A 19,058-nucleotide genomic window follows, 5' to 3' on the forward strand; every position below is an offset into this window, starting at 1 on the left:
TTCATTAATTAGGATCCTATTGCTGTTTCTCTCAGTATAAAATTGGGTTAAATCTGGGTGCTTGTGTGTTCCCTCTGACTTTGGCTTCTATGTATGTTTACAGGTTTACAGGTGGTTTTAAACTCCATTATTAAAGCCATGGTTCCCCTGCTTCACATCGCCCTGCTGGTCCTCTTTGTGATCATTATCTACGCCATCATTGGCCTCGAGCTCTTCATCGGAAAAATGCACGCCACGTGCTACATGATACAAACGGGTAAAGCAGAGTTTTAATTTTTTTTTATTTTCCTTTAGTTGCTTTCATTCTTTTGTGGCAGATGTTTGTCCACAATTTTAGTTTAAACCCCTTTATAACTGAGTCCCACCGACAGTCTCCAGGCATACTGTACATCTCAGCTTAGGGTAGATAGAGGATTTAATCCCAGGGAATGAATGGACACATGTACCTTGTATGTGAATGATGACAAGCTGCTGAAAACAAAACAGAACAACAGATGGTGGATTAAGTCCAGTGATTAAATGACTAATATCTAGCTATTATGTAAACATGCTTGACCTTTAGCCTAGCATTGCTTTGCAAATAGCAGAATCTTTCGAGAAGTGAGGATAAGCTGAAGCCGATGTACATATATACACACCAATATATACAATCACAAACACATTTTAAAATGACTGACCAACAGGCACAAAGCGGCTTAAGTTTCAGGAACTGTCTGGCTATACTGCCATAATACAGCAGCTATAATGGTGTTTCACTCTCTCTTTTGCTCTCTGCCTCACATGTTTCACCTCATCACTTCCTTTTTTTCCAGTTTGGATCTGTTTTGATGTCTTTGCATGTTGATCTCAGGGAAAACATTGTAGATTTCTGTCATGACAGAGCAACATACAATCTCCTTTCAGTTGCTGTTCACTGGCCCTGAGAAAGGCATTTATGGTGTGGGTGGTTAGGGGGAACAGGCAGGAACATTTATGGATACGTGTTTACATAGTAGATATTAACTTTGAAAACTGTAACCCAATGTGGGCTAATCTACTGTGAATGTGCTTTGTGTTTGTTTGTTTGCTTATGTGTAGGTGGGGGGTTGGTGGGGTTGGTTAATATTAATGTGGACTATGTTTTTCTATGTGATTATGTAATAATGAAATGAATTACAGAACATGTAATTGCTAAATGTGCTCAGTGATCAAGCTTAAATAACTGTATGGTTATCTGCCTACAAGACAACAGTGATTGTCATCATCTTAACATGAAAGTAAAATGCAGTTACAAGTTATATGATATCGGGAGAAAAGGAAAAGTAGATTTTGATAAAAAATGAATTATACTAACACAGACACTGAGTAAGATGGGGTTTGATATGAGATTTAGCAGCAGAGAGAGGCCTCATTTTAAGCCAATAGCTTTTGTGCAAATGCAGAGGTATCAGTTCAGTGAAAGCTTAGTCAACCTTTGAAGTTCACCTGGTCTCAAAAGTCAGTAGAATTACATATTGACAGCTATATCATGTAACTTGTTGTATGTACTGCTTTTATATGTATGAAGAATAGTTTTTCTTTTTCATTTTTTTACAGATTGTATGTCACCCCCTCATGTTATGTATGCGTGCTGAGATAAGGGTTGTGTACGCACTATAGTGAACAAAAGCTCCCTTATCTCTTAACCAGCAAAATCTAGATGCTACTTTGGCTGCTGCTATGCATTGCTGCTGTGAATTTGTTCTCCAAAATCGTTTTTTTTTAAAGTGGGGCTGTATGAAGTACTTATGAGTAGTCAGTGGGATCAGTCGAATAGTCAAAATATTTCCTCCTATTGTCGTTTCCTGAGCTATTTCCCTTTACTTCATAAAAAAGATTAAGGGGTTAAGGAAAGATAGTAGGAGAATTTCTGGACTGAGGAAAAGCCGAGCTGCAAAGGGAATCCGACCACACTTACATTAAGCTGTGGTGTAGGTCTGCATCACTGAAACTTCAAAAAAGGGGTTTAGTTACTTTATCTAGTGCAATCTAATCACAATGTCCCACGGAGACTACATAATATACTTCACAATAGTACAAGATATTATATTAAATATACCTTTATTATTAAACTTTGCAATTAGGAAAGGAAAGAAAAAGGCACAAAAGTAAAACACGTTGTCACAGGCTTCTCACACTCCTGTCCTCATATTTACCTGCCTTAATCACAGTTATTACAACTAGGTACATTTTATCGTGCAAAATTCGCAGCCTCAAGAACCTGTGGAATGACTTTATCACCTTTCTTTCATAAAGGATGCCCTGGTGTCTCCTATGTTAAAGGAGATGAGTGAAAAAGAAGTACTGAACCACTGAGTTCAAACATCTCTTATTGTGGCTGCCATGCCTGCTATGACAATATTGTTATGGCATTATTACCAGCAGCACCAGAGTGTTCTAATCATTGCTTAGAGAATCGCTGTTCCAAAGGCATTGCGTCTATGCTGCTGCTGCATTTTTCATGGTACACTTTGACAAAGCCATCTGTTTTAGTCAGACCATGGTTTAGCCATTTTGTCTTGATGTAGGTCTGGTTCAGTTGTCACTCCTGACATTTTGGTTCAGATGAGAGTTAATGAGTTAGGTGTTAAAGGGCCATTCATGGGAATGTTTCCATGTTGAATGCATAACTCTCTACATGAGACTCAAGCCATCGTGCATGACGCTGCACTTAAATTTGCACTGATATGGTGGGCTTCTGCAAAGTTTTTAAACATTGATGCTTGCATTGATTCAACAATGTCCTTCAGGATCAATAAAGTATTTACCTATCTAGCTCTCTCTCTCTCTCTCTCTCTCTCTCTCTCTCTCTCTCTCTCTCTCTCTCTCTCTCTCTCTCTCTCTCTCTCTCTCTCTCTCTCTCTCTCTCTCTCTCTCTCTCTCTCTTCTTAGCTTTTATTGCAAACTGACATGAGTGCTGGAGATCAGCAGATTAATCTGTTTGTCTCTACACCTCCAGGCGCCCTTGCAGAAGAAGAGCCAACGCCATGTGCAGTATCGGGTCATGGCCGACACTGCCTGCTCAATGGGACGGTTTGCCGAGAGGGATGGCAAGGCCCCAACAACGGCATCACCAATTTTGACAATTTCTTGTTTGCCATGCTCACCGTGTTTCAGTGCATCACCATGGAAGGCTGGACTGACGTTCTGTACTGGGTAATCTGCCTATATGCATCCAAATGACTCAGTAAAGCCTTATTTGGGTGACATGTTTTTGTTTTATTATGTCAAAGAATAGAAAAATATGAAAATTGCTGACCTTGATGTTGATGTGATTTTTCCATATTATAGATCATATGATACACTATATTTTCCCTCAGAAATATTCATGTAATGTGGATTATATAAGGATGGTATATTGTTCTAAATAGACCCTTTCAACCACAAGGCAAACAAGTATTTTTAATTGCATTACACATTGCAAATTACAACAATTTGAGGCATAATGAGTGATATGAAACACAAAAGAGTTACATTTCAGGTATTCTGATCAGTATTGCAGTCTCTGTCACTCCCAGACCCAGTAGCAGTGGAGCAGGGCTCAAAATGTTTAATAGCTGATCAAACAAAAGTCCACACAATATGAGAGTGCAAAAACAAGTCAAGCACCAGTGATCACTCACAAGTAAATAGATTAGCTGATAACTGATATTTGATTAGAAAACCAGCTTATTAGATGTTTGTTTTATCTAGAAAATTTCTCACTGTGTACATTTAAGGCAAACGTGCAGAATGAACTTGGTAAATTATCACTGATTAAGCACGATGAATGTTTTCTCAAATAAACCTGAGCACAGGATACAACACGATGAGTGCAGCAACAGAATTAGAGCAGCTGGCACAGCAGCCCAAAATTTTTTTTATCACCTTCCATTTAATGATGTTGAAAACTGATGGCAAGGTCTTGGATAATTTTTTAAAATAAAAAAGTAATAAATTCCTGGCAATGAAGCTTTTGCACTTTAGTTGATCCTGTCACCCAGGACAACCATGCAGAGCTGATGGAGTTGAAATGATTCACAAAAGCCTTCACAGTCTAGCTGTCTCGTTCTCTCAGATCTCTTTGTATCTATTCCCCAGTTGAAACTCAGACAATCTTTAAAAAGCCTTATGACTTTAGGTTTTTGATTTGTATTCCCACAGCAGGCAGAACTTGTTAAGTATATTGAGATTACACAGACCACCCATTTAAGGAAAAGATACTATTGGTCCATTTACCTGTCATTTCAAACAGACTCCTCACTGCATTACATCATCATTTCAGTCTAATTCTACTAAAGGTTATTCAATAAATGAGCTGAACACATTCCGCTGTCTTCCTTGCAACACAGAGTTAGACATTCTAATCGGATGAAAAACTAGCTTCTTTCAATGAGCCATTCGTATTCCTGCACAAACTAAATTGACTAATTCAAGAGGTTTATTCCTTCAGAGACATTTGACTTAATGAATATCAGTTTTTTACAACCATACCCTCTTTGAGGGCCCTGATGGTTCACTTCTGCCATAACTATGTTTATATATACTCTTAGAGACCTTCAACTTGTAGAACTCCTTTTGATTTTCTGTGTCTGTCTCTCCTGCAAATTTAAACTTCACTTTTTTTTTTTCTTTGAAATAAGTTCTTGTTGACAACTGTAGCTTGAAACATCGCGTTTCTTTCAGTTAACAAGTAATTTAAATCTGAAAAGCCAGGCTCACTTCAAAACCCTCAGGTTCTCATTAGCGAAAAACCAGCGGCAGCTTTTAATTAGCCCCAACACTCAGCATTGAAAATGTATTTTTTTTAATCACAGCCCACCCACACCCTGTTATTGATGAAGACCCTCGTCTATGAAATAACTAACCTCTCTCCCTCCTTCTCTTCTGTCCTCTCAGACTTTCTCCATCCCTCTGTACTGCTCTTATTCATGTGTGTTGCCATGACAATTCCATGCTAATTCTACTGTTACAAGAAAGGAGGGAAGTTATACGAACCTAAAAGACGAAAAAAAAAGGATAATTTGTGGATTACATGAATTCAATCTGACCTGAGACCTCTCTTACAATTTATGCATAGTGGATGGCAAGTAACTGTTAATTTATCCGTGGGATAAAGAAAAGGTAATTTATGAAGGGAACTGTGTGAAAGTTAGTATAAACTGACGAAAGTCAACTTTCAGTTCCTGGAAGACCCTTAGTCCGTGGTCCAGTTACTTTCCACAGACAATACTACTGTTATATACTTCCTCTCATTCATTACTTACATGGTTGTTTCTCATAGGGTTCCCTCTAGTGGTCAGTCTTGAATATATTTATTCCTCATAAAAGTTTGTTTTCTTTAATAAAATGAGTTAATAGGTGACAGTAAGTATGCAATCTGTTTATGACGGACAGATGAGGATCTGTCAATTATACTTGTCTGTCACCCAAACATATAGATGCCACATGATTCTGTTGGGTGTTATCACAGCACATTTACCCCATATCAAGCTGTTAATTTTTATTTATCATTGTTACCCTTTTATATTGATTGAGCAATATTAGTTGAATAAGCCACAAAGTCCTCACAAGGGTTCAGTTAAAGTACCAATTAACAATAGAATAAATGTCAAGGGGCTTCGAAGGAGTTCAGTTGTTGGGCATTAGAATTTTCAACTGTGGGAGTTTGATGCCATGATACAGTAGTATTTATCTCACTTTCTTCTTTTAACTCATTCACGGTTACATTTAGGAATTCTAAGTTCATGGTTAGGGTTGGGAAAATATCATTGTTAGGCTAGATTAATCGTTTTCGAACTCTTGTAACCTATGAAAGATGTCAACACCAGAGAGAATGCTGAAGCAGTAGGCACAGCAAGTACATTGTGGCCCCTGGTATGATCTAGCTTGTGCAGCAAGTACATGCAAGCTTATCTGAATACAAATACTACGCAAATAACAGCTAAAGGAATAAACACTTCAGCAATGGAGGATTGTTTGGTGGGTTTGAATTGAAACAAAGGTGAGAAAGTGTAATTTGTTCACAAAAGAGAAAACAGTCATAGAACTGTTAAAAAATGACATATTACAATTATATAATATGTAAAAAGTTGAAATGAACTAAGTAGATTTATTCAAATATTGTGCTTCTGTTAATTTATGAAGTACTTGTATTTGAAGAGGCACCGCCTCTTTGTATTTCTCCTTTCAATGGGACACTTTTTACTTCAGTATGAGTATTTGACACATATTTGAATAAAAAGTTATTGGTTACTTTAGAGATGAAGATTGCGCATTGAATATTTCTGAACCAACATGCTTCTTATACCCGGATGTTTCTGTATCAATAACTGAGCGAGGTCAAGAAATGTCCAAGTGCCCAAATGAGTTGATTTATACATTTTAGCTGTATATCTTTATGAACCCAACGTACTTTTACTCAGGTATGATTTTGTGTACAGGACTTTTCTTGTTTTTTTCTTTTTTTTTTCCTTTTTTGGATAGGTACTTTTACTTTCATGAAGTATCAGAATGCTTTTTGCATCTCTTTGCAGATGAATGATGCAATGGGCTTTGAGCTGCCATGGATCTACTTTGTCAGTCTGGTCATCTTTGGATCCTTCTTTGTTCTTAACCTGGTTTTGGGTGTGTTGAGCGGGTAAATTTCATGTTTTAATTTTTTTAAATAGTGCTTTCCGCATAATGTTGTCCTGTGATATGGCATTGGAGAGTTAGAGGTGATATAGGTTCTGTGCGGTATAAAGCAGGGACATGAAATTCTATTAATTTTGGTGTTAAAACAACACTTTTTTAAAATCTTCAGCGACATCTATTATGTAGAAACATTAAGAAAAATACATTTTAAAACTACGTCTATATGATTATTAATTTTGAACCGCACAAGCAGGTAGTAGATGGTCTAATTTATTAGAGATTTTTTTAAATGTTCTGAAGAAATTGCAGTAAACTAAAATAAAAGTTAAAAAAAAAGAAAAATAATAATGTTATGATCCTGCATCTAATGTATTATTTGACTCAGGTGTGCTGTTGTCTCTGCAGAGAGTTTTCCAAAGAGCGAGAAAAGGCCAAGGCTCGAGGTGATTTCCAGAAGCTGCGTGAAAAACAGCAGTTAGAAGAAGACCTGAAGGGTTATTTGGATTGGATCACACAGGCTGAGGACATCGACCCTGAGAATGAGGAGGAGGGAGATGAGGAGGGCAAGCGTAATCGTGAGTTACCTGGTTTTAATTGATTTTGCTCTCTGTTCTTGTCTAAAGCAGGCAAATGAACTGTGAGGTGCCAAACATTTAATTATCCTGTCTTTAAAAGAAGCTATTTTCTCCACTGATAGTGAAATGAGGAAGCAGAGTTGTCAAACCATTGCTCATGTAATTAACTACGCTTTGATAGGCTCACTTATTCTTTGCCTTAGGCCATCAACGCTATGTCTAACTGTTTCATCATAACAACAATAAATGTTTTCTCGAGCAGTTCATGCTAAAAAATGTGTTTAGTTTGCATCCATAGTGAGAAGATTTAACTGTTAAACTGACAAATTGACAGTTTAAATTCCATCATTCCTATTATTAAATTCAATATCAATGATGATGAATCAATCAAATGACTCCCTGTCAAAATAAATAAATCAACTAGTATTTAAAGAGAAAAAAACTGAAGCACAAATAATGTGCCAATGTGCACTCGCAGCATTGTTTTCTGACAGGCTGAATGATAATGATGATGGCAGCTTATTGACATTGTGAGCAGCAACCAGTCTTTGTACGACAGATCCCAGTTGACAATAACATTTGAGGATACGAACATTTAGATAGTTAATTAATATAATAATTAACTGTTTAAACTCGTTCAGATTTAATTCTGTATACCAAAAGAAATAAGTGTCTGCGGTGCTTGAATAAGTTTGAGGTTAGAAAATACACACTGAATACTGATTTTTGGTTGTCTGTACCATAAATGCAAAATATCCATATTGATATGGCTCCTGTTGTTGTCCTGTTTTTGCTTTTAAAAAGTATCTCCAGTGCATTTAGCATCAATGGTGCTGTCATGTTTTCAAAATGTTGGCACTGATTTGTCCTTTAGTGACATCCACAGACTGAATACAGATGCCGTTTTACAAAGGTTTGATTTCAGAAATATCCATTGAACATTTCAGAAATCCTATCTTTCCACAGACATAATGTGGTAAAGTTTGGTAACACAAGGTATCTTGTGCATGGATGAATCAGACCAAAGAACAGAAAATGAAAATTGACTGTCTGAAAAATCAGCACTTTCGCAAACGTCTAAGAAACAATGTGCAGCAGTATTAGACAGTATTACAATGTAACACACATACGATGTCATGATGATCTCTTACAAGACTGATGAGGTCAGTATAAACATAAACTCTCTGAAGCTTAGGAAAGGTGTGAGAGTCTTTCTATGAGTGCCGTTTGTCACTCGGGGAGAATTTTTGGTGTTTGATTTCTTACTTATGTTGACAACTAACATAAGGACTGAATTAGACTAAGGAAGATGTGTTATTTGCGTGGAGATGTAATTTCCTTGAAATGCAGTTGATTTTGTACAAGGTGAATCAACACATTTGCTCTTCAGGTTGCTCAAGGCGCACCAGACTTGAAAGGGAAAAGCACAAAAATGTCTCACCTGATCTGAAAGGATTGTACAGACTTCTGTTGCATTTCTTCTTGTTGGGTTATGCAATGATGAAAATGTGATTGAAGGAAGCTTTGGTCTCCTCTTTTTCTGATACCACTGGGGATATCTTTGACTTTCTGGTATTGATGGTTTTGGCCCGTGTAGTAATCGCCTTGATTTTCTTTGGGCCTCTTTAGCTTTGAAATCGAACTATATTGTGCTGCACTGACTGACAGCAATCCACTGGAGCTCAGATCTACCAACATGGTGGATCCACTAAAGGGCCGTATATGCTATAAGACCCTTTGCCGAAACGGAGATTCAGTCTTTTCACAAATAATTTTTTAGTCGAGCTGTCAGTTAGCAGGATCCTTGGAGGTTTTAATGCAGATGCATTAATCCAGTGATCAATTTGTAGATGCACTTCATAACTGAAGTATATCATTTTGATGAAGCTTTAGACTTAAGTATGTAACAATAAGCTTTTTTGTCACATAAGGGCAGTAAAGGACAGTGAATTAAAGGATAAATATCAGAGCCCAGATGAGCAGCTGATGTCTTCACCTTTTCTGAGATAATTTATTGAAGGTTCATGTTTACTGACAATGTAAGGAGGCATGAAGCATGTTGTGTAATTGTAGGGAAAAAAGGGGATATTTGTGTCTCTGTCTATGTCAACTAGAAAGACTGCTGCTGTTTTTCATGAAGTGAGGGTCTCAGATGTGTATTGATTTGTTCTGCTCACTGCAACAATGTCCACTTTTCCTTTTGATTATTCTGAATGAGACATTTGCTTCCTGTTGTAAATTGTTCTATTAAGTTTCTTACACTCTGCATTTGCCACTGTTATAAAATAACAGGAGAGGAATGTTTTTAGCAGAACGTAGTGATGTCAGAGTTACAGCCTCTGTTTAAGATTTTGATTCACGCCAGCATCACAGTGTAGCCTTGAATGGAACTGTTCTATGACACTGAGAGCAGCTGTGCTTTCTGACATAGCTGGGAAACAATGTACAGCTTTTTTCTCGTCTGCCCAGGTTGTCTTTTTCTTTTGAGTATATGTTGATTGTGTCTGATACTGTGACGTGAGAAGTTTTTGAATTTTGTGAATCAAAAATGCAAACCAGCTCTGAATGTGACCAAAGAACAGGGTCCTTAGTTTTTTATTTTATCTTGTATCCTTTACTTTCTTTTCTATCTTTTTTTTTTCAAACACTTTGAAATTAGGATGTTATGGCTTCTCTGTTATTACCTCGACTCTCACAATGTCTGCTTGAGTTCGTCACGAATAATTGCATAGGAATACGAATGTAGAATTGCCCGAATGTTGCTGTGTAAATTACAAAAGAAATATTTAGAATGATGACACCTATTTATAAGAATGAATCCACAAGATGAAATTCCCAGAATAACCAAATGCTGGGACAGGAGCGTGATTATTTGATGATTATCATAGTTATCATCTTGATTCTACGTTTGGTCCTGCTATAGTGCCTTATAATCATTCACAGTGCACTCAGTTCATGCACCATTCAGTTTGTGTTCTCCAGTAGCTGCCCTGCTTTTACCACTGCTGCTGTTGTTATAGGTGATAACGCACTAACTTTCTTTCCTTGATTCCTGCAGTGTCTGTGTGCCTTGTAAAAACTGTCTGTAGATTGCTGCTAACATTAGATTCCTCTTTTCCTGACTGTCTCTCCTTTTGTTTCCTCATATCTTTTCTTGCTTCTAACAGTTGTTTTATTCCCTGACTTCTATCTTTTGTGTTCTTACTGAGGTCTTGTTTACTGCAAATCTTTTCCAGTCTTATTTTGTATTATTTGGTTACTGTGTCCAGAATCAATAGAAGTGAGAGATGTAGTCTGACATGTAATATGTTTTTAGGATAGTATTTAATCATATAGACTAATAGTATTACTGGTATTTCAGTAATAACTTCTTACATGTCAACATAATCAATCTATATTAGTTTAACAGCTTTTTTTTATGACTGTTTATGGTAATATTTTTTAGTTATGACATTTCTTATGTAAAATATCAATAAACTGTGCTGTTATTTATTTTTAATTCTTTTTTGTAAGCACTTATTACCTAACATTTTAATTTGATCATTTGATTCGAACAATCCTATCTGTATTAACCCTTTCTCTAAACTCTTGACTGGCTTTACATTTAACAATTATTTTAAGTATTTCTTTCTTTGAATTTTTTCCTTATACCTGCCAGTTGATAGAACCCTACACAACAAGTGAATTTTAATGTAATTGGACAAGATAGTCTGATACTTAGATGCCGGATTAGATTTGTTATGTAAATGTTAAATTAGTGAATTTCCTGTGCAGTTTTAATAGCCTTTTTTCTGGACATGGTAGCTGTGTCAGTAGTTCGTATTGCAGCTGCCTCTTGCTGTACATTCCTTTTTCTTGTTCTGCTGTGTACTGACTCACTGCTTCCTCTGCTGTCTGGCTGTATGAACTGCATGTTGATAACACCAAGGGGTCACGCTGGCTGACCTAACTGAGAAGAAGAAAGGAAAATTTGGCTGGTTCACTCAGTCCACAGAGACACAGGGTAAATGTGTTTGTGTGTGCGCGCGAGTTTCTGGAAGTGTGTGTTTTCCCCCTGCGCATGTTCATGAGGACATTTCATCTTTGTCCTGAAGGGTGTCTCTGCATCATAAATACGCTTTGCTTTCTGTATGCTTTTGTGTGAGCTTTGGTATTTGCATGCCATTTGTGTCATTTGTCAGTATTTCCTACTTTTCCTTATCATCCTCATCATGTCCAAACTGATTTAATTTAACACTTAGGACTAATTGCACAAACATTGTGCCCTCTCAGCAAATAAAGTCTAACTGCTAGTAAAACGAAAGTGCAAAAATAAAAGAAACCGTCGATATAAAAGGGAAAGAGTCGTCTTCAGAACAAGAAACCAACTCTATGGGAATTTTTGGTTTTAAGTGAAGGCATATGAAGGCTAATAGTAAGGCTAATATAAAACATCAGGACAATAACAAATTTGAGGATTGTGAACGTACATTTATAAGTGGCTAAACTAACCCTGAGTGAGTAAACCATTTTAAATCCACCCAATCTGAAGGAAATTGTGCGCATTTTTTTCTCATTGTGCTGTCACGAGATACACCCGACATGTTTTCACATTTTCCTGGGAAATCCCAGTAGAATTGATTTAACTCATATTTGTTTTAATACCAGTTTAGATCCTTCACACTTGACATGCCTTGGATATGAATAAAGATGTTTTTGGCAGTAATTTGAGTTTTTAGTTTATGTTATGACTGAGTTTACTGTAAGTCTGATAAAAAGTAAACAGAATTGCTAATGTGTTTGTGTTCAGATCCCTCATTGAACCATTATCACTTTGAACTCCTTTCATTCTTCATTTATGAAGACAGTATTTTTTGCATGTGTTGTACATATGATTTTCAATGTCCTATATGTTTTAAGTGTCACCAAATTGCCAATACTTGTTGCAACACACATACATGGAAATAGTTGATACATTTTAAGTATTATATTGAATATTTCAGCAGGAGTTTTGTAGTTAGTGTTGGTAAAATTTGGTTTTCCTTTAAAATGACAAAGTATTGAGTTCAGTGTGATTTAAGTCTAGCATTGTGCACTTACTGGGATTTTATGCATGTAGACACCTTGAAATGAATTCTTCTGCAGTGATGACCTCATAAAGCAGCTTGTTTGATACAGCTGAAAGATTTAGGGGTTAATCCAAGATAGAATATAGTCACTATTTTGTTTTGAAAATGCCACAGAGTGTGAAGGGAGTAACTACAAGAATTTTCCGTCCAAACACTATAATTTTCTCAGTATCTTTTCTAGAAAGAAAGACTGCTGCTGTCAGTCTCAGTATCAGTTTTTTTTCTTTTTCTGGTGGTTTGACTTGGTCTTTAGGCTCCGTAAAATGAGGCGTAATACTCCCCAGTGACATTTTGGGAACGTACAGCTTCTCAATATTTTCATGAACTTATTTGTGTATGTATGCGTGTGTGATTCTGTAGCGAGCATGCCTGCGAGTGAGACCGAGTCGGTGAACACAGACAATCACAATGGAGAGGAGGAAAAATCACCATGCTGTGGACCACTCTGGTGAGTCTGATGCAATATACACAACAGTCAGAGAGTTCCTTGACTAACAGTTTTTCAAGAACTTTGTCACTTGATAATTGACAGTCAGTACATAGACTGTTTGTACATAGTACACTACTGTATAGGCTGTTTGTCTACACAGTAGACGACCACACTCAAATGCAGGGTTAACAATTTCTCATGTTGTTGCTCTTTATTAATAGTTCCCTCATCTTCTATTCTCCCCAGTCAAAAAATTACTAAGTCAAAGTGCAGGTTAGTATTATGCCGTGATGCTGCATGGTGGATATGTTCTTCATTTAATCAATTCAACTCATCTTGCATGGCTGATTTTCCCTCATATCAAAATGATTGGAATGCCATATGTATTCATCTGTATGTGTTTCTCCTGTTGACACCAGAGATTCATCACTGTGTTTGTTTAAAACCCTCCCCTGTACCCCAGTTTTTATCCAGTTGGATTTTTTGCAATGATGTTTTTTCACCAAATCAAAAGGCATGTGTTAAACATAAAATATTGTCATCAAATGTAAATAAAGATCTAAATCAATCAAAGTCAATTTTGAAATATGTAAAACTGATTGTCTGTCAGTCGTCAGTGGCGACGTTGGAACCGTTTCTGCCGCAGGAAGTGCCGTGCAGCTGTGAAATCTGTGACGTTTTATTGGCTGGTCATCATCTTGGTGTTCCTCAACACGCTCACAATCTCCTCTGAGCACTACAACCAACCTGACTGGCTGACTGAAGTACAGGGTATCTGTTCTCTCATATATGTTGAGTGTTATTGTCAAACACTTTTTTATGCTGTTAGATATTTGATAAAATAAAGACTTAATCTTCTCTCCTCTGCAGACGTGGCCAATAAAGTTCTCCTGGCCTTGTTCACCATGGAGATGCTGGTGAAGATGTACAGTTTGGGACTACAGGCCTATTTTGTGTCCCTGTTTAACCGATTTGACTGTTTTGTGGTGTGTGGAGGCATCGTAGAGACTATCCTGGTGGAGCTTGCCATCATGTCCCCTCTGGGCATCTCTGTTTTCCGCTGCGTACGCCTCCTTAGAATCTTCAAAGTTACACGGTGAGCAGTCCCACTGAGCATTTTATGGTTGAAAAATCAATGGTCTATAGATATCTAATCTAACTTGGGGTTAAATTTGGTCCAAAAGGGAAAGTTCTGTAGCCTCAAGGCTTAGGCCAAGATGCTGATTCAACATTTGTATTTAGTCAAGATTTTACTCTGAATAATGATATAAATATGACCTCTTTCATGCTGGACTCAGACTGTTGATCTTCTGTTTATTAGCACCTCTCATGACCTGCTGAGTGTCTGTTTGTAGGATAGTTGAGGTTATTACTCCTAAATCCTCCTAAATCATGCATTACAGTTTTTCACATTTATGTGTTCAGCTGCCGCCTTAACAATGTCTGGAGGCATCTTGTTTTGAACATACAACCTGTGTAGCTCCATATTAAGCCCACAATTCATACAACAAATTAATTTCTGTTGCTGTTAGTGAAATATGACCAAGAATCAAACAATTTTCAACCAAAGGTCAGCACTGAAGTCCAGGTTTGAACGATAAGGACTGAGCTGTTTGGGAGATTTAGGGCTATGACTATACATAATGTTGAAATCACATCTAAGGCTCATTGGGATATTATTGATATTCTTATTATATCTAGCACCTTTGCCACCAAGGACATAGGGTGCTGCAAATAGAATCAAGAACAAAAAACAAAGTATCCAGAATCACAATGCCAGAATTAATGAAATTGTTGGAGTTGGAGCCGATCCCATCAGACATGGACTGGACATTTCAGGAGTAACAGGCAGATATGATTCATACTCACACGGCCAGTTCAAAATCATTTTACTATCCTAAAAATCACATTATTTGGACTGTGGTAAGAAGATGTAGTTCACAGAAAAAAAATGAACAAAGACAACATTCATTCTCAACACACAGAGAGTTATTTACTCTGAGAGGAAACCTATGAACAGCAATCTGTCACTATGTAGATGTTGTCACTCTTTTTAACCAGCTGAGGGATCCAACACAGACATCTGGTCTCTCTGGTTTAACTTCATCTGGGGTTCTTTGCTACCCCTCCTCCTCATTTCCTGTTGACAGGAAATGTTTTGTCAAGCTTGACCTAAATGCAGACAAGATATGGCTGTTAACTTGGAACAAGATTTTATTTACAAGTGCTTGAAGAAAGGTGCAGGGATCACAGGACAGGTGGAGCCAGATTTCAGTACTTGATGAAAGGCAAACAGACAGATGTGCAGGCAGGCAGCCGAGTGAACTGAGGCAGCAGCAGCAGGCAGAGGCAGGCAATCTACAGAACAGAGAAAAACTTTTTATGAACAGGAAAATATTTCAACAAAGACATAAAGTAAACTTCGGCCTGAATGAGTGAGATCAGACTGATGAAGAAATACAGCCAGAGTGATAAAGAGGTGAGCCTTGACTGTGCTGGAAAGCTTGCCAGGAATGCCACCCCCACAACACACAGAAGAGAGAGAGAGAGAGACACACCTGGAAACAATGAAATAATGCCTTGTTTAAGAGATATTACTTTACAGCTTTTGTGCAACTTCTGTTTAAATTGTATTCTTTCTTTTGCAGACATTGGGCATCACTTAGTAACCTGGTGGCCTCTCTGCTCAACTCCATGAAGTCCATCGCTTCCTTGTTGCTGCTGCTCTTCCTCTTCATCATTATTTTCTCCCTGCTTGGCATGCAGCTCTTTGGGGGAAAGTTCAACTTCGATGAGACCGTGACCAAACGGAGCACTTTTGATAACTTCCCCCAGGCCCTGCTCACTGTGTTTCAGGTAAGTGTTTTGTGTAATTAATTTTAACTGAGATAAAAGCTGATTGGAGTAGAGCCTGACATGTTATGATGTGCTCTAATTATTTCAATATGGGAGTTGTGTTTGTAAGAATGACACAGTCTAATTCCAGCGTCTATAGTAATGAATAAAAAAGACTAATAAAGTCCATGTCCACAATGCCTACCAGATCCTGACAGGAGAAGACTGGAACACTGTGATGTACGATGGTATCATGGCATACGGTGGTCCGGCCTCCTCTGGAATGGTTGTCTGCATTTACTTCATCATCCTCTTCATCTGTGGAAACTGTATCCTACCAAGCACAGTGGCACACACGCTGTCACACTCACGCACACGCATCATACACAAAAAGCACACAAATGCGCAAAAATGGATGAAAAAGTCCTGTTTAGCCAGTTAGTGATCTCCCATTTTCTCAAAGCCCAGGAAGGTTTTAATGATTTGATTTCATCATGTTGGTCAGTGTTTTCTCTTTAACTCGCATGATCAGACATCCTGCTAAATGTCTTCTTAGCCATCGCTGTTGATAACCTGGCAGACGCAGAGAGCCTCAACACAGCACAGAAGGAGGAAGAAGAGGCCAAAAAGAGGAAGAATAGTGCCAAGTATAGCTCAGGACACCTTCATATTTTGATTACTGTGATTTTCTTTTTGTATATTTGTCACCCACAGTTTCTCTTGCAGGAAAAAATAGAGTGGCCTCTTGTCTTGTTAGTAACTTTGGGTTTTATCTATCGCTAACAGGGAAGCAAGCATAGATAAGAAGAGAGTTGAAATAACTGAATCAAAGGATGGTGAGACCAAGGTAAAAGACAAATTAGCTCTTGTTCTCTGCATAAATCGTGTAATTTGTGCTATCAAATTATACTGTTCGGTGGTTAAACCATACTGTTGTTTTCATTTCTATCTCAGTAAATATACATGTTTAGAACGTTAAACATGTTCACCTTGTGTAGGTGCCGACAGAAGCCTTGCTAGAGGGTGACAAAGAGGCGTCTCCTGTCATTGACTCTCCAGGTAAAGTCACTTGAGATACACACTTTATGTGCATTTACTCTAATAGATTTATGTTTCTACAACTGACAAGATGTCTGAACAATGAGTACAGTCAGACGTGGATGATTTTAATGGTATTTCAGCAGATATAGTTCATATCCATATCATTGTGTAATACAGCCTTTAAATCTCCATTTTATATTAAGTGACATAAACACAAGAACATTGCATAAAATCTTCATTTTTGTCCATTTCATACAGGCAAACTTTGAATACATTCATGGCATTTCAGAGCATGTGCTCAATACAAACACCTAAAGTAAACCAAACATTTAAATAATTAGGAGAGAATGAAAACGCACATGGTAAATTGACACAAATGTAAGATCAGACTCTCTGTTTTTGTTCTGCAAGTATCCGTAAACCACTGATACTAAAGATCTGTTTTTCAGAGGGTAATGATGATGACGATAATGACAACCTTCCAGAGGTCCCCTCAGGGCCTCGCCCTCAGCGGATCTCTGAATTCAGCATCAAAGAAAAGACTCCCCCAATCCCAGAGGGCAGTGCTTTCTTTATCTTCAGCAGCACCAACCCGTAAGTCATCAGCTCAGTGTGACAGAAACCCCACAAACAACCAAAATCAGTCCAATCAGAAAACGCAGTGAAATAAAGCTCATATTGAACCTGTGTAGTAACTGTCTACTTACTCTTTTTGCCTTTTATTTTTGCAGGTTTCGTGTATTCTGCCATAAGCTAATCAACCACCAGATCTTCACCAACCTCATTCTGGTCTTCATCATGCTCAGCTCCGTGTCTCTGGCTGCTGAGGACCCAATACGTAACTTCTCTGCTCGCAATATTGTACGTAAACAACCACTAACCGTCCGTAAGGGCTATTCCACAGTTACTCGAACATTAGGAGAGCTAAATTGACTGACTGTAACTGACAATCAATCTATTTTCATAGAGGACATTTTCACATCACGGTAGAGAAAGAGCAGGTGGGAGTGATGGCTGAACCTCATTTAGCTGCTTCATTCTCAGGGTATTAGTGATGTACACAGTGCTTAACAGTTACACTGTCATGACTTCAAAGGAGAGGAACTGTCTTTAGATTGTAATAGAAATACAAAGTGCATGGATAGCATTATCATAGTAGAAAGTATGTGTGATTAATTATATTGTTACACAGAATACTGCATCAGAAGCCTGTCTCCTGAACTAAATCAATCCTCTTCTGTATTCCACATACTGAACATTGCTGTGATGTCAGATTTGAATAGCTGCATTTCTACAAAGCAAAACAAGCTGCACTAGGTAAATTTGAATGTAAAGAAGATCCAAATGGCCATTTCAGTTTTAAAGACTATATGACATGACAAATAGCTGCTGTCAATATAAAATGTGCAAATAGGTTTTTCAGTGTGCTTTAGTGTACCCATCTTTATTGTGCTGAGCCTCAAATTGTGTCAGGGGTTGATGAGACAGGTGTGCAGATATGCAGCTCTCAAGGTTTAGGAGACCCGTATGTCTCTGGTTTCAGGTTTAGTTTCTACCTGGTGTTTTTGGGGTTGGTAATTAGGTGCCATTAACTGCATGAGTATCTTCTCTGTGAAGTAAAAACAAAGTAACTGTAGTGGGGCTATTCTAATAAACATATAAGGAGATTTTAACTACATGATGAATTGTTGATGAATTTTTAACCATATTCTTTGCTTTCAGACACCCTCCTATGGTTCTTGATAAACAGAATTCAACTGAGAAACTGCAAAACTTCTCAGACTTTCTTACATCAAAATATCTAGTGCAGCTTTGCTGTTTAGGAATTAGTTTCTGTTTCAACTATGATTAAGCCTTACAATATCCACAACTTGAAGTATCTGATAGATCACTCACTGTGTTGTTATTCTGGAATGACTTGAACTTGTGCATTGCTTTTTGCAGATACTTGGTTATTTTGACTATGCTTTCACCGCAATCTTTACTGTTGAGATCCTGTTGAAGGTAAATGTCCTGTTCGTGCTGTGTTGTGCTGTGTTGGGTAGAGCTTCAGTAACCCTGCGCGCTTATGTCACTCTGATTGCTTCCTCAGATCCTAGGCTATGCAGACTATGTCTTCACTAGTATGTTTACATTTGAGATCCTTATTAAGGTAAACAAAAAACACTGTTGCATTGCCTCAGCAACAACCCACCACTTCCGAGCTTGCTGCACTCATCCGTCCTCCCTTCATTCTTGTATCAATAATTTTTTTGTCAAGATGGCCTCCTGCTTGTTTTCTTGTCATAGCCAAACTATCAACGTGGAGATCATGCGGTTTTTTATATATATACATATATATGTGTATATATATATATATATATATATTTTTTTTTTGTCTGTTAGTCACTTTTCCATCAAGACCCACTTTCCCTTTTCATCTTCAGCCAGTTAATG

The 19,058-nt window shown here is 37.6% G+C and overlaps 1 protein-coding gene across 1 annotated transcript in view; it reads left to right on the forward strand.

The window, feature by feature from the left end:
• Positions 1–19,058, forward strand: part of cacna1db (calcium channel, voltage-dependent, L type, alpha 1D subunit, b) — a 79,113-nt gene that overhangs the window by 39,229 nt on the left and 20,826 nt on the right. The window contains exons 6-21 of the mRNA XM_072367937.1: positions 104–256; positions 2,978–3,174; positions 6,534–6,637; positions 7,039–7,208; positions 12,677–12,764; positions 12,993–13,019; positions 13,357–13,517; positions 13,617–13,842; positions 15,395–15,602; positions 15,790–15,910; positions 16,114–16,228; positions 16,368–16,428; positions 16,580–16,640; positions 17,072–17,216; positions 17,354–17,483; positions 18,715–18,774. Coding sequence (XP_072224038.1) covers positions 104–256; positions 2,978–3,174; positions 6,534–6,637; positions 7,039–7,208; positions 12,677–12,764; positions 12,993–13,019; positions 13,357–13,517; positions 13,617–13,842; positions 15,395–15,602; positions 15,790–15,910; positions 16,114–16,228; positions 16,368–16,428; positions 16,580–16,640; positions 17,072–17,216; positions 17,354–17,483; positions 18,715–18,774 — 2,027 coding nt within the window. The remainder of the gene's footprint in view (positions 1–103; positions 257–2,977; positions 3,175–6,533; positions 6,638–7,038; positions 7,209–12,676; positions 12,765–12,992; positions 13,020–13,356; positions 13,518–13,616; positions 13,843–15,394; positions 15,603–15,789; positions 15,911–16,113; positions 16,229–16,367; positions 16,429–16,579; positions 16,641–17,071; positions 17,217–17,353; positions 17,484–18,714; positions 18,775–19,058) is intronic.

This window comes from Leuresthes tenuis, unplaced genomic scaffold (assembly GCF_036924035.1).
Source record: "Leuresthes tenuis unplaced genomic scaffold, fLeuTen1.0.hap1 SCAF_16, whole genome shotgun sequence".
In the NCBI taxonomy this organism is placed as follows: domain Eukaryota; kingdom Metazoa; phylum Chordata; class Actinopteri; order Atheriniformes; family Atherinopsidae; genus Leuresthes; species Leuresthes tenuis.